Source organism: Lissotriton helveticus, chromosome 4_1 (assembly GCF_964261635.1).
Source record: "Lissotriton helveticus chromosome 4_1, aLisHel1.1, whole genome shotgun sequence".
Lineage (NCBI taxonomy): Eukaryota > Metazoa > Chordata > Amphibia > Caudata > Salamandridae > Lissotriton > Lissotriton helveticus.
This window is the reverse complement of record NC_136063.1, coordinates 1,492,906,875-1,492,923,293: the sequence shown is the minus strand read 5'-3', so window position 1 is coordinate 1,492,923,293 and position 16,419 is coordinate 1,492,906,875. Positions and strand designations below refer to the sequence as shown.

At 39.8% G+C, this 16,419-nt stretch overlaps 1 protein-coding gene across 1 annotated transcript in view; it reads left to right on the top strand.

The window, feature by feature from the left end:
* BMP6 (bone morphogenetic protein 6) overlaps positions 1-11,191 on the top strand; it is a 519,633-nt gene extending 508,442 nt beyond the window's left edge. Inside the window, exons 6-7 of the mRNA XM_078688085.1 lie at positions 3,169-3,279; positions 10,254-11,191. Coding sequence (XP_078544211.1) covers positions 3,169-3,279; positions 10,254-10,403 — 261 coding nt within the window. The 3' untranslated portion in view covers positions 10,404-11,191. The remainder of the gene's footprint in view (positions 1-3,168; positions 3,280-10,253) is intronic.
* Positions 11,192-16,419: the final 5,228 nt, after the last annotated feature.

The following is a 16,419-nucleotide window of genomic DNA, read 5'->3' as shown; positions in this document are numbered from 1 at the left end:
ATGCACCGGAACTGGAAAAAGTGAGAGAAGCACTCAGTTATCTAATTTAGTCAAAACTTGTTAAATTTAATCAAAGGGTGCGTCACTACAGACTTGTGATGGCTAACACAGGAAGTGAAACAAAATGAAAAAGTAGGGAAAACCTACTTGTAGTGAGCACTGTTCCTACTGGAGAACTGTGAGTTATCCAACAATATAGCGAAAAAACTGTTAATCAAATTATACATACAATAAACAATATGAGATTTCAAATTCTATTATTTAATTTTTCAATCATAGAACTTATTTCCAAAATGTATACATTGGTACACTATATACGAATATCCTGTTGTACACCTGTTATATATATAAATCAACATATCTAACATTTGATTGTAAGTGGATACATAGAGAATACACTGTTTACATATTTGTAGACAATTAGGAAATCATTGTACATAAATTTTCATATAGTAATAAGAGTTGATTTTCTGAAGACACAATGCCCAATGCATTTCGGGACCAGAAGGTACCCTTCTTCAGGGGCGAAATCCTAGAATATATAAAAAGCTTATCAGTGCGATCAAAAAGATTGATTATTTTAACTTGATGACATCTAGCTAAAAATAGAAAACACAACAAAGGGGGAAAGAAACAGATATTAGGGCATTATCATTGAGTATAAACCCGAAAAACATTCCCTTATTGTCTTCTTCCTTACAATTGAAACATATGGGATTGCATAGTTCAAATTTCAAAGCCTAAATACAACCCCTGTATAGTGGTTAGCCATACCCTCCCTCTAATACATAACATTGAGGAGGCTCGATCACTTCCATGCTAAACATATGATACTATGATACAAACTGAATTCTGATAAAAAAAAAACATTAATTGTTCCACTGTTATAAAGAATAGGAATGCCACTGCAACCACCTGCTTCATACCCTGCATGCACCCCCAGGCGATGAGGGGACAGGGCCCCTTTAGTTGCCTCACCACCATCCTTTCCATGGCGGGTTCACTGCTGTAGAAAGGATGTAGGTGAGGCAACTCGTAATATGCTTGGCGATGCTGCAGCGTCACCGCCAGCATATTGCACCCTCTGACCGCTGCCCAACAGCTGCAGGATCATGGATCCATGACGGCTGCAGCGGTCCTGTTGCGGTCGGACTGCAACACTCCTTATATGGCACGCAGTGCCGCAGCGGAGACAGTGGCCGACTGCCGAACTAATAATAAGGCCCTTAGTTTCATCATCACGTCCCAATAGACAAATGTGATAATGCAATCTGTGTTTGGGCAGCATGCTTGAAACTTCCCTTAATGTCCTCACTCGCAGAGTCAACCCCAAGCTCCACCTGTGCCTTGGTGTGGAATTTCTTCCCCTCAGTAGCAAGAGTTTCCAGCTACCTCTGTTGACTCCCTACCTCGTGATGTCAGCATATGGCAGTGTCTTTAACTGTGGCAGTCTGCTACTCCACTGGCGCTGATGACACTGCTGATTCAGCATTCCGCTCTCAGCTCTAAGAGCTCGGCTTTAGGCCGTGCCTGCGTGAAACTTCTCGTAGTTGTGTTCTGTTGCCTTTATGGGTCTCCATTTGTCATGGCCATCTTAAATGCATGCAGTAGAAGTTGTTACGTTGCGACGCGAGGCAAGTACTGATAGACAGGCGTTGTTGTTTCCTATCATGAAGAAAGTTGGGAGAAAAGCCCAGATTTCCCACTTGTTTAAGACTCACATGAGAAAAAGTCGCACAAAGAACACTGTCGATCAACGTTCCTTTTTGAAATATAGTTAGCCCCGTAAAGTTGAGGCAACACCAAACAGGTTTGAGTCACCTGGCTCCAAACCCCTGGCAATGGATGGAAAGTGTGCATAACAAGGCAGGAACAGAGGAAACACCCCTAAGATTTCACACAAAGCCAAGATCTACAAAAGTAGTTCAACCTGTTCTTGCATGAAATCCTAGTGCCGAAAAAAACCAGGTTAAAACAATGGGCACGCAGATATTCCCTTAATTACATTTGAAGAAATTACACATTTTACCGGGCATACTCGTGATTTGAGGTCATCGTATAGAAATCTGGACCGGACAGTATGTGTACCTTGATCCATACTGCGCGCAAGACCATGCCCACCTTTGCTTCCTGGGTAACATTTTGAATCTTGCTAGTACAGCATTTTTGTATGAACCTCGCCGATGACAGCATTGGATCACTTCTTTTTGTCAATATAAACACCGGCCTGCAGATTGTCAAGCAGTACATTTGGGTAAAAGTACTTGATGACTTGATGTGTCATAATTGTGTATTCAATGAGTGTGGAATTTTAAACATCGCCCTGTTGACGTTCTCCCTTGATATGTTTTCTTCGAATTCCAATTCAATCGAAAACTAACCAAAGAAAGGATATTGCATTATAATACTAACTTTCTCGATTATTTCATTTATTATTTTATGTTTTTAAAGGCAGCTTGTTTGAAGCGGGAGCCCCAAAATGCACAAATAACAGTTACAGCTCAGAGAAAATGTAGAGAATACAATTTACTGAGTTTAAACATATATGACAGGTACTTTGGGCCTACTATAGGGATGCCCTATATGTAAGAAAAGGGAAAGTGAGGGCCTGGCATGTGAGTACACTTGCCAGGTCGACATGGCAGTTAACAAACTGTGCAGAGGCACTGCGGTGGCAGGCCTGAGACATCTTTTCAGGGCTTCTCATGTGGGTAGCACAATCAGTGCTGCAAGCCCACTAGTGGCATTTGATTTACCAGCCCTGGCACACTCAGTGCACTTTACTAGGGACCTACTGGTAAATCAAATATGCCAGTCATGGAGAACCAATCACAATAACAATTTACACAGGGAGCATATGCACTTTAGCGCTGATCAGCAGTGGTAAAGTGCCCAGAGTGCCATAGCCAACAAACACAGGTCAGCAAAAAAAATAGGAGGAAGAAGCAAAAAGTTTAGGGATAACCCTGCAAAAAGGGCTATTTCCAACAATAAATTATGTAAACATTGTCCATGTTATGAACTTTTTCATTGCTTATTACCAATTCCATTGTTTACCTATCTATAATCTGGTTATCTAAGATTCTAAATAACTTGCTGAGTTAGTCTTCTGGTCGCCTGTGACGTCCTAATTGCTGGTCTATGTTTTCTAATTTGCAAATCATGTAGGACTGGATAATTGCACCAAAAGGGTATGCTGCAAATTACTGTGATGGCGAATGTTCTTTCCCGCTCAATGCCCACATGAATGCTACAAACCACGCCATAGTCCAAACTCTGGTGAGTGCAACATTTCTAATTTCTTTGCTTTGTGAGTTTTTTATAATCACATTTTGAATTAATCGAAATAACCTATGAATATTAAGAATGATGCTTTGTATGTTTTTGTCATTGCCTCAATTTCCATTTGTAAGTGATGTTTGTATACCTGAAAATAGCCAAAAAAGTTTGGAGTGCTGTATAGTGTCAATTTATTGTGGGTTACAGCCATACACTCAACGGACTAGATTCAGGCAGGAGGCTCAATTTATTTGAGCTAATATAGATTTATTTCAGTTTTTCCTTGTCAACATTTACCTCACTTCAGTGGCGTAGCAAGGAGGGGCAAAAAGTCCTAGCTACGCCACTGCCTCACTTCAAGCAAGTCAATGAGGAGTATAGATCCGCTATATATTTTTCTTAAATTAACCCCTATCCTATTTCTATGTGTTGGCATGCAAGGTTGGACTGGACTATAGGGCAAACAGGCAGTGCCCGATGGTCTGGTCTGTCAGGTCAGTGTGTGGGCTAGTGTTCTGGTTGTTTGTGGGTCTGTTTTTATAGTCTGCTGGGCTGGTTTCTACTGTTCAAGTCCCTGATATCAACACAAATTTTGGCTGCAGCAAGTTGAAATTCATGCAGTCTTCCATACCTCGCAAAAGACTCATACAGCATTCCTTTACAAATTCAAAGCTGGCCCACTTTGCAACCATAGGCCATTTTTTTTAGCTATCTAACTTGAAGAGGGCCACTTCTATTTTGGTGTCAAGGCCTATTTTCTGTCCTAGTCCGACATTGTTGCATGTATGGCTACAGCACCTTTTAGCTCATTTCGATTCCTATCCTAAACATAGGCAATACAGTACGAATGTCACTACATTCCAGAGGTGTGTTACTACCCATGGTTTTAGAGACAAATATTTAATAACATGTAGTACTGTAGGTGCAGCTACTACACAGTCTCTATTAACAAGAGCTACTGCTTTCTTTTTGCTGTGTATTACAACCATCCTTTATGGTGGAATTTTCCAGGAACTAATGGTGTTACGATGAATCAGTCATTTTCAACGGCAATGGTAGAAATGTACCTTGAGAAGATTTATACATAAATATTTTTTTTCGTGCTGCTGTATATGCTGGCAGCTTTCACAGTAAATGTTGACAATTTTTAAAGACAGTGAACCTGGGGGCACAGCGGTGGTGGTCTCCCAACCTCCCTTTTACAATATGGGAGGTGGGACTGCCACAGCCCTGCTGCAGTTGCCGGGAACCGCAGTTTCCTGGTGGTGTGGCAACAGTGAGGAGGCAGTCAGTAATATGCTTGACAGGACCGCAGTAGTCCCGCCAAGCATATTACAAGTTTCCTCTCTGCCACGGTTTTCATGGCGGTTCCAATGCCATGAAAACCATGTTGGAGAGGAACAAAAAGGGCCTTACAGGGCCCCTTGCTGCCTGAGGCCCTGTGGATGCTTGATGCAGCACACATAGAAGTTGCAAAACAGCATTATTTTTTAAATGATTGTTTATGTGCAGGAAGGGGGGCCTTCCGGCACATAAACAAGCTGTTTCTATGTGGTATTTTGCTGTTTCTATGTGGCGATTTCTTGTTTCTATGTGTGCTGCACAATGCAGCACACATGGAAACAGCAAAAACAAGGGAAAATAAAGGAATTCTCCTTGTATTGCCTGTTTAAGACCTGGTCTTAATTTTGGTGCTGCTCTTGTAAATAGTGGGCAGCATCAAATTCAATGGTTGTGGCGGTGGAAAGCCCACCACAACACCCATTCCCGCCCCTTTCACACTAATGGCCCCATTAGGATGACGGGCCTCACGTTGAAAGGGACCGCCCGCCATAAGGGCGGGGCTCCCGTGGGGGCAATTAGGATGCGCCCGCCACAGTTGCGGGCGCATCACATATTTTCAACATTGCGGCGGGCGGTGCTGAAAGCACCCCCCGCTGCAATGCTAAAAATACATGTTGTGCATTTCAAAGCACAACGTGACAGGCACCGCATAGTGCCTGCCACGCTGTTCTTTGAAAGGCAGGGGGGTGCCATACCCACCCCGCCCCGGAGTCCATGAGGGCCCGCAGGGGGCCCCCAAAGCAGACTCCGCATGCCTTTGCGTGGCGGCAATTCCGCCACGGAAAGTCATTTACAATAGCACTTTCTAATATGGCTGGCGGTGTCTGAAAGACACCGCCACCATATAGAACCCTTTTCCGCTCGGTCGACATGTCGACCGGGCGGAAAAGCGGCAGACGGTCTTTCCGTCCGACGCGGACCCCCCAGCCATTATAATATGGCGGGGGGGTCATTCCGGCACGGATGGCAGGTGGATCGCCCCCGCCAGGCCGGCGGTGGCGGTAGCCACCGCCATCCTAATGGTGCCCTAAGTGTAGCGTGAAAGGGTGCCTTATTTACAAGGCAGCATTAAGCCATGTTAAGTGGCTTAACGCTGCCTTGTAAATGAGGCAAAGCTTGTATCGCCACCACAACGTCACTAAACGTGACGTTGTGGTGGTGATAGGGGCTTGTAAAAATGCCCCTTAGTGTCTTATAATTATACTTAGACACACTGTATGGTGTGTGCTCAGAAGAATATAATGATCACACTGGTACCCAGTGGTTTCGTTTTCAGCAGACTAAATGAGGTCAAAAACTACTTTGAACAATTGTTTAAAAGAGATTTATTACAAAAGTAAGAAAACAAAATATTTTTAAAATTATTATATGCAAAGCTCACCAAACGAGTAGCTCAAAAAGGGCAACAAATATATTAAAACCTTGGTAATAGTCATTACAAACATTTTGACAAAGCAATTTGTAAATGCCACTGCTTGGTAATTAAATCGTACACACAAGCACGTACAAAATGCTGTTATTTAAGCATTACAGTGAGAAGATACATCCAATCACTGGCGCACATTAAGATGAGAGGAAACTTTTAAAATGATCAGTCACTCATCAAAGGCACTTCATGGCTCATTTCACCCATTGGTAAAAGGTAATGAAATGAGGTTCCGCTGGAATATAATGGCCTCCTATTCAGGTGTTTAAATTAGACTGTTCAGGAAGTGTGCATGGGTGAGTCTACAGAGGTGGTGTTGATCAAAGAGGAAGATAGTGTTGTCCATGACAAATAGAAGGGAGAACACAAACAACTAGAAAAAAGCTCAATGATTGGACTACTTCATGGGGAGGAGCATTTCCTAACTAAAGGTAAACAATTTGAAAGCTTACAATGGCAGATACACCAATCAATATGAAATGAGGGCACAGATGAATTATATTAGTTCATTTTAGAGTTCATATGATGATCATTAACGGGTTTCGTGAAGAATAATCAAAAGAGTCAAAGTTATATGGGGATCTCAAAAGTGAATTTTACCATGTTACTTCCCATAGAAGAAAAATGTAATTCAGTGAGTGTAACTTTAGACAGATTTGCACCAAACATGAATGAGGCAAAGCAACCTTGTCCATATTGAAATTCTTTGTTGGTCTTCATGAAAACGTGGAACACGTTTTTTGAAAGAAGCAAAAAAACAAACTAAATAGTGGGGGTCATGTGAGGTGATTTTTTTTTTAGTTCTTTCAAACAATTGAACTTAACCCATTAGACTTAAAGTAACTTGAAAAGGCACTTTCTGGTTTGCTATAAACTTTGGTGCTGATGAAACTGCGCAAAATCTGGCAGACGATTCGCATGTACGGTTTAATTTTGGTATGGCAAAATGTATGCATACCCATAAAAGTGAAGGCAAAGTTACAGGAGGTCATGTAGAGGTCTCCAATTTAACTCCTATAGATATTTTGTGTCACTGCTACAGCAAGAAGCTCTGACAGTATTATAGCAAATATGCCATAAACATAGAGCTTTATTCAGATTAGGACCGTTTGTATTTTTTAAGAATCTTCTCAGCTGTGTTTGAGATATTTGTGTCTCAAACGGTGACTGGTGTATTTCATATGTTAATTATTTGGACATCATAACTATTAATTCACAAATTATTTGTGGATATAGATCCTAAGAGGATCTGAGGGTGATAGATACAAAAAAGACCAATGGAATACAAACTAATCTGATTGAATGAGAGATCTTTTTTCCCATCAGCTATTTGGGGAATCCAGACTGCAACTTTAGATCTGTATGATATAATAGGCTGACCAGGACAAAAAAATCGTATTGCTCCTGTCAGTTCACAATGTGAGTGATCCACAAATGTTCAAGGATCCTAGGGGTAAGAATGGTGGTGGGGGGGGGGGATATTATAGGATGCATGTCTTGATCCCAGGGAGAATGTGAATTCCTGAAGGATAGGTGCTGCTCTCAAAGAAGGCCAAGTTTTGGAATCAGTGGAGGTAGATTCATAGACTTGATGATGCAGAAAAATAGTGTGGAAGGAATGACTTAAAACATATCCGGCCTGACTCCATTTTCAATATGTCCTAACACCATCTCATGTAATGGAAGCCGCCACATTCCCACTTTTATGCAGAATCATTGCCATGTCTGCCACTGTCACAGATGTCGTCTGACCATATCTTTCTAAGAGCTGTAAAAGTGTTGAGTCATACAGCCAATGACATAAGATATAACACCTGATGTGACATCAGTCTGGGACAAGTGTCAACTTATCCCCATGTCAAGGTCAAATTAGAACAAATACAGACATATAGCCAAAATAGTGTTCTCCAAATTCACATCTGTTCACCATATATGTTCATAAGGCAATATTGCTTCTTCCTAACAAACTGTAGACTGCACATTTCTCTGCTCTTCATGCTCTCCTAGTGTAGAGCATAGAAGTAGGTTTTAGGGGGTTCAGTTTTAGATGACATTTTAACCATATTAGGAATGTTAATGTTATTCTCATTGTTCAGAACATTATTTTTGCTGTTTTTATGATATTCTGTGTAGGTATTTTAGATGTGCTGAGAAACAGGATTGTCCTGTTGCGATACATGTTTTTTGTTATGTGTCTATTCTTCTTGTGTGTGTGTGATATGTGTGTTTTTGTTACAACAGTGCCCCTGACCCCATTGCAGAGACTGTTAGTAACCCAAAAGCAATATCTCTACTTCAGCTATGTATTGAGTGGGGTTCCGTCTTTCACATTCAGCATTTGTAAGTTCACCTGTGTCATCCGTGGATGGGAAACTAAACCTTGTAGAACTACACTATAGTAGTAGTTTATGCAACAAGAGGTATATACAGGACAACAAGCACTGCCCTACCCTAGGAAAAATGTAGTAGGGGACAAGAAATTATAGAATCTGCTCTTAGAAAAAGATCATAGTACAGGATCCAGGTTTCCAAATGCTGTACTATGGACCCCAAATATCTATGAGATAAAACGATTCCTCAGCACCATTTTGGAAATGCAATGCTCCTCTGTTTATTAAAAACATTGTTTTTCGACAGAGCAACTGCACAGGGCCAAAAGCTTTGTGCAATGATAGTTCATTGGCTATGGAGGCTTGGTGGAAATCCTTTCTAGAGCTTGGACCCAGGATCTGCTGTATATATATGCATACACAGCTCAGTCAGTAGATATGAAGGGAGCCATACAACGTAGCTAAATGCCACACCATCCATGCGACCAAATGCTGTGTACTGTAGATTCTGTTGACACAGAGCTGTTAACAGGACATCTTTGGTCAAAGGCTACACACTTCTGTCAGTCCCATTTATGCATGGCTTTGCACATGTTCAAAGTCCATGCTTAATATGATTTGTGAACCGGGGGACTGGGTTGAGGAAGTTAAATGCCATGCAAAAAGTGGGCAGTGGACACGGGTGCAAGCAAGCCATTGCAGAAGGGCTTGCCCTCTGCCCAAAGTCCACCTTTGCACTGCCAAAGGCCATGAGATGTTGTTATTTCCTTTTGCAAAAGGTATAGCATTAGAAAATTGAAGAAATTACCTGAAAAAAACATTTGACAGAGGATGATGTATGGTTAAATACTCAGAAGGCAAATTTTCTTAATCAAATCATGGAGAGTTCCTTAAACACCTTCAGTTGAAAATACTATAATTACCAGCCAATACAACATGGTTATGGCACTTTGTGGCATTCAAAATATACCTGTTATGACTATCCTGTTTTCCTTCTGACTCTCCATTCTCAAGTGGGTCCAGAATCTACAAGTAGAATAGGCTATACCAATTGAAGAGTACATGTAAGCTGTATAAAGGAGTAAATACTTGAGGTGTCCAGAAGGATTAATCCCACGATTCAGCATTACTGAACTGACAGTCAAATTATTAGCAAAAACAATTTTGAACTTTTGTATTATAGATGGAAGCAGTGAATGACAATTCAGAAGTCAGATATTTAGGGATTTTTTTGATATATAATGGAATGTGTTATCTTTTTACTGAAATATACCAATCACATACTAATTTTCAAGCAGACTGATTAGCATCAACTAAAACAAGATCAACACTAATGCGAAGGAGCAGAAAAAAAACATAAAAATGAGTACGCAGATGCTCTTAGAAATATGATCAAAAGAACAACTAATTAAAAACTAGCAGGCCATACTTTTGAGATGGAATCGGAGACTAAAATTAAATGTAATTGTCCAACAAACACAATTGTGTATTGAGTAAAGTTGGTAGAGCACGTGTGGCCAATTGTTTTCCACGGATACTGGGTCAGGAAGACAGACACAGGCTTGGAGACCTGAAAAGTAGGGCAGGAAGACTTAGGCAGGGTAGCAAGGAGAAATGGAACAGAGGAATGGCAAAATCCACATGAACTCTGGAAAAGGTATACATACACAGTAGGGCAGTAAGACAGGTACAGATGAACGTAAACACACAGATGCCATTATATTAAACATTTGTACATTTTGTTTGGAAGCTCCTTTTAGCTCCTTTGAAGTAAGTAATGTTTCAAGCCATCTCATTTGCATACTAAATAAAAAAAATGTACTTTAATATTTTATTAATTGTCATTGTTATTTTCTTCTACTGCCTTGAAACAGGTGCATCTCATGAACCCAGACTTCGTCCCAAAACCATGCTGTGCACCAACTAAACTCAATGCCATCTCTGTCCTTTACTTTGATGACAACTCCAACGTAATTTTGAAAAAATATAGGAACATGGTGGTGAGAGCTTGTGGATGCCACTGACATATGGCCGCCAAACAAGATACACATTCTTTTTCCATGGAAATACTGCCATGCAATTCAACTCCCAACTTCTAAGGTGAAATGTCTCAGGAGAAAGGCACCTTACATGCTGTTCAAGATCAGTCAACATTTTTTGATCAGCTGCACTTAAGCCAGAAGGCAACACCAGAGAACATCCTATGCATTCCGTGTAAGGACATGAGCAGTGGTGGTTGATTTGCAGTTATGGTGAAAATACAGAGGATGATGATAGCGAAGACTACTTTTATGGCTTGAATGCAAAATGTCTGCCACAAAAGGGTTATTCTCAGTTGGCTTGGATCAAGCTAAATGTGGACTACTTTGCATTTACCAAAACTTGAGGTTAAAGGGTCTTGATGTTAGCACTAGTGCAATCATATCGGCTACTCCTGCAAGACACAAGCAAACTACTCAAGTGACTGATGGTAGAAAATGACTAAGATGTTCAACAAGTATTTAATTGTCAATTAATTGTGCCACAGTAAGTATATACTGGACTAGTCCGTGGCATTGCCACTCCAAGTTGTCTAAGCAAATAATATTTGGTGGTATATGGTCTCCCACTTGTTTTTTGATTTCCACATAAAATCCAGGAGTCTCTAAAAGATTTTTTGATACAGGATCCGGATCAAAAGCATGTCAGCCCATTAAGTATCATGTCAGTGGAAATATCGATTATTGAAGTTTCTATATTTTATTTACGTTCCAATCGCACTAGGCTGACAATGTCACATGGGGAAAATAAAGCTATTTGCACCAATAATAAACATTGTATTGTATTTATTTAGTTATTTATTTGGAAAACCACAGTAAGAAGACATTGGTCTCCAAATTCTAATGAATTCAAAATTTAAAGTAGGAGCATTGATTTAGCAAGAGAACTTATAAGGAAATAGAATTATTGAAACATAATTTTAACAATTAATAATCCACTCTGTTGCAGTCTTGCCACCTTTATTGGCTCAATAATCAAGAGCCTCACCAAAGTATGAACTAGGAGATGCTTTGGTTAAAGAATTTGTTTTATTTAAAATATTTTGTATTTTAACATTTAAATAGTATCTATAACAATTTTCAATAAGAAATGCCAATAATAACTATATAATTATAAAACCATATCATATGAAGGAAAATGGTTTATAAATGCATAATTTTCTGGGAATTATAGGAATAGAAAGAACGAAAGAGAAAAATATATAGAATTAAAAATAAAGAGATACAGACTCATATCAATGAGGGTGAAAAATTATATTTAATAAATATTAATACAAAAAATAGAAATAGAAAGAGTAAAGTAAGAGATTTAATCAAAAGATTATAAACTAAGAAGAAGAAGATTCATTTAAAAATTAAAGAAAGGTCACCAAAAATAACTTTCTTAATTTTACCAGACAAATGAAGAGTAGAAAAGTATCACCAGGCTAAAAGGGATAGTTCAGATAAATCCTTCAACCACCAAGTAATATGTTTAAATGCAATGGTAATAAGTGAATGAAAAATTGATACATTTATTTAATTTATCACTCTCAATAAAAAGCAAAGATTGTAGAATGTGTTTGATACATTTGAATTCTAGTATTTTAAATTAAATTACATTTATCCCAAACATGTTTCTATTATGATATAGAATATTTACATTCAAAGAGCTCTTTCACATCTTTACAAGACCAACACAGGCCTTTGTCATATTCCACAAATTTACATAACATGGTTGGTTTAGAAAGCATCCTGTTATAAATAAAAAATAATATGATGCTAATTGATTTGGAAACTTCAAAAATGCTTGACCAAGTGCGATTCCATAACAGAATATCCCAATACACTTTTAAATCATGCTCCCATTCTAATTTCACACAACATTTAGGGTCTAATGTCCAAAGGCATGCACATGTCTCCATAAATGTGAGCAGCCTTGGGAACTGATTCTTGCAAAAAGAAATCAGAAAGTTAATGACAATTAATTTGGGCTTGGAGAAAAAGGGTAATAATTATATTCACAGCTCTAGAAAATGTTTGTCAAAGAAGAGAATATTATTTAATATAGGATGGAGGAAGTGAATAACTTGATTGAAGCGCTTCAACTGAAATTAAATTGAACCCATCAAAAATGTGACTAATCCAAGATATTCCATTATTTCGCCATTTAGACCAACAGAAAGGTATAGTCTTAATTTTTTTTTATGTTCACTATTCTAAATGATGGAAGAATTAAAGATACTCTTTGAAATATTAGATAGGAATACAAATATTGTGTTGTAATAGTGGAATATTTCATGAGTGTATTCATCGTTAGCCAATTAGACATAAATGAGAGTTCTTTAAAACAGAATCCAGATAGTAAAATGTTTTAAAGGCTCGCCATGAAATCAGTGCAATACATCAAAACCATGTGTGAAGGAAAACGCTTGCCTAATTTAAAAGGCAGTATGACATGTTTAAAATCTGGAAAGCTAACACCGCCATTAACGTTATCTAGTTTAAGTTTCGTAAGAGCTATTCTTGGTGCCTTATTATTTAATAGAATTGTTTGGCAATTGGAATCCATTTGTTTACAATAGAAAATATATATTTTAAAACAACGCAAGATAATATGCAAAGAACATTTGGAACAACTGCAAATTTTATGGTATCCAAATGTCTCCACTAGGATAGAATTAAAGGAGACAAGGAGGACAATAAATGTTTCATTATACATTCACAGCAGAAAAAATAAATTCAAGTACATCATTAATCTTAGCGAAAAAACATTCAACAAGATATTTTTGTTTTTCGTAGAGACAATTTATTCTCAATATTACCTGAATTGAAATCCTTAATTGATGTATTACTCATTAGTCATTCCAAAAAGGACTCAAGGCCCAGGATTTGAATTGAAGGAGAACATGGACAACCATGTCTAGTACTACGACCCAGTTGGAAATGCGATGAGGATGAACCATTAGTAAGCACACAGGCTTGAGGGATTGAGTACAAACTTCTTATAAAAAGAATACATTCATCAACAAAAACAAACTAAGAAAGTATTTTAAACATAATGCTCCCATTAACCCTATCGAAAGATTTTTCAGCATCAAGAAAGGTAAATACACTGCCTTCCTACACACAACTGGACAGATTTTTTTTTTACTTTAGTGCAAGCCTGTGTGAATGTCTGCAATACTAATATGCATAGATGATAAATTGTCATTTGAACAAAGTTGCACGTGGTGGTGGCCATTACGCAATGCTTAAGGGGAAAAAAGGCATTTTAGCTCAACGCTTAGAGTTTGACCTAAGTGCAATGGCCAACTTGAACTGCATTGCATGAGATTTGTACTTCAGGCACACCTTCTAATGCAGATGTTATCATAAGAATAAACATCCAATGGTAAACTGCAAACACCTGTGTAATTTCACAGAAATTACAAACTACATGTAGGACTGTCTCAAGATATTCTGCTTGTCCCTTGTTAGGACACAATTTATTTTGAAGCTGGGATTCCACACCAAGCTATGTCATGCTACTTTAGTAGACCTGGCTTTGTTTGAAAACCTGTAGGGTTTTCCAATATTCCTGTCCAGTTACTGCCATTTGCATAGATAATGGAAGGTTCGAGAAAGGGTTAGTATTTCATAATATGAAGGGATTCTGGCACTATGCTCATATCATGTTTCTGTGCATAACAACTTGTCAATCAGCTCTGCCATTTATGCCATGGAGTTCCTCTTAGGATTACGTGAATGCCCATGAAAAAGTTCAGTAAATATGGACCACAATATCCTGCGCACTATTTTAGATTATTTTCCCACTCTGCGATGCTGTGATGTGAGAACCTGCTTCGTTATTTTCGATACTGCCTTCGATGAGAGATTTTCAATGTGAAGGCCTGCGTCGGTGAAGCTTCACACAACAGTGGTTCCGATTCGGGCTGCGAGGTCGATGCTGAGTCCTTGAGCTGGGGGAACCCTCAGAGCAGAGGTTAAGCATCGGTTCTGCTCGGGATTGTACCATTCAGCAGAGGAGATGTATTGGTTCTGCTTAATCCACAGATTGGCTGGCAGAGCACCTTCCTGCTTCAAAGGATCCAGGACTAGGGTGGCACCGATTGGCATGGTAGGACTCACAGATGGCAGAGTCCAGAGGCTGAATTCACGATTGTTGGAGCCTTCTATCCCTGAGGCTCTAGTCAGGAGCTCAGCCAACTAGCCCTCTGATTCACTTTGGGGTTCTGGGGTCAAGAGATGCAGGTCCAGTCCTGCTCACCCTGGCATGAAGGTAGCAGGTCAGATGTGCAAGGCAGCAGAACTTCAGAGTGGCAGTCCTTTTAGAAACACATCCGTCATTCTGCCTCGCAGAATATCCACAAGTCCAGAAATTTACCAAAGAGTTGGTGTCTGGGGTCCAATATTTATACCTGGGAGAAGCTTCTAGTGTATTCCCTTTGAAGTCAACAGGCATCCTGCCTTCCCTGTCCTGGCTCCAGACTAACTACATCGGGGTGTGCAGCCCTTTGTGTGGAGCCATGACACAGCCTATTCAAGTGTAAGTAGAGCCATGCCCAGCTCCGTTCTCCCATCCTGCCAGATCCAAACACACCTAAGCTCTCTATTGTGTGTGGCTGTCTAGGAGGAATACACAGAACCCAACTGTAAATGCTAAGGGGCAGAATTCAAAACTTTTGTGCTGGTTTAGAGTCACAAAAGTGATGCTAACCAGTGCAAATTTTTGCTTCGCTATTTTTTTTCCAGCGCAAAGCTTGATTTGCGCTGGAAAATACCCTGTAAGTTGCACAATGCAGCGCCAACCACTGCTTTGCGTTACTTTGTGCCGAGGGAGCGTGACATGGGTGGTACATGGGCGTTCCCATGCAACCACCCATGCCTTTTGACGCAAAACCATATTTACAAAGATTTATAAACATGCTTTTTGCGCCAAACATTAACACCCCTTCAAAGGAGGCGCTAATAGGAGAAATGCTTTCATTTCTCCATGCTTTTCTGATTTTCCATGCATGCTGCACTATGCAACACATATGCAAAGTGGGAAAAGCTATGCATCGTGCCTTGCATAGTGTTTTGTACAGGAAGTGTACCCTTCCTGTACAAAACCTAGGCTACACTCATACACACACCCTAGCGCTGCGGCGCTAAGGTCTCTGGATGGCGCACAGCAGCTGAAATCAGCAATGGCACAAGGGAAAGGGGAGGAGAGAGACATATCTCTGAAGATATGACTCTCCTGCTCCCTCCCTGTTTCGCAACGCGGCACAGCCTCACGGGGGTTGCGCTGCATTGCATGACTTTTTTGAAAAATCTCCCTATCTTTCTAAAAGTGGCATTTTCAAAATTGTAATTTAAAATCTTACTTTATCATGAGAGAGGATTTTCCATTACAATTCCAAAGACACCAAACATCAACCAATCAGTCAACTCGGACTTGTAAAGCACTGCTAATCATCTGAAAGGGTACTCAGGTGCTAGGTTATTTCTGGGATCAAAAGAAGAGTGACCAATACAGGTAAGGTGTATAAAAAGAGGTGGGTGTCGCACGTGAAGTCTGAGGCCAGTTGTTAGTGATCCGATGGTAGGACCAAATTTCAAGAAAAAATGCACTATTTTTTCAGGAAACCCTCACTCACCCTAGTGGTGACATGCTTCATCATCGGGTCCACCGGGAGAGATCGAGTACCTCCCCGGTGTGCTGCGACGCCAGGAGACTGCGGAGCAGGTTTTTGTGAAGATGAAGTGTGAAAAATTATAAGGTTTAAAAATGTCAGAGGTTGTACCAAAAAACTTTATTCACTGGTTAACCTGACATATTAAAAATAAGATATGTGAAGGGAAACTAGCCAATTACTTTATACTGGTGTTTACCCTGTAAAGAAGGTCAACATGTTTCTGCCCATTTATGTGTGTAAATTTACTGGGCTTTCATCAGGACCGGTAAGAGAGTGTGCCAATGACAGGAGGGGCACGCTAAGGCCCGCCCTGCCAATGGTCGTGAAAGTTAAAAATC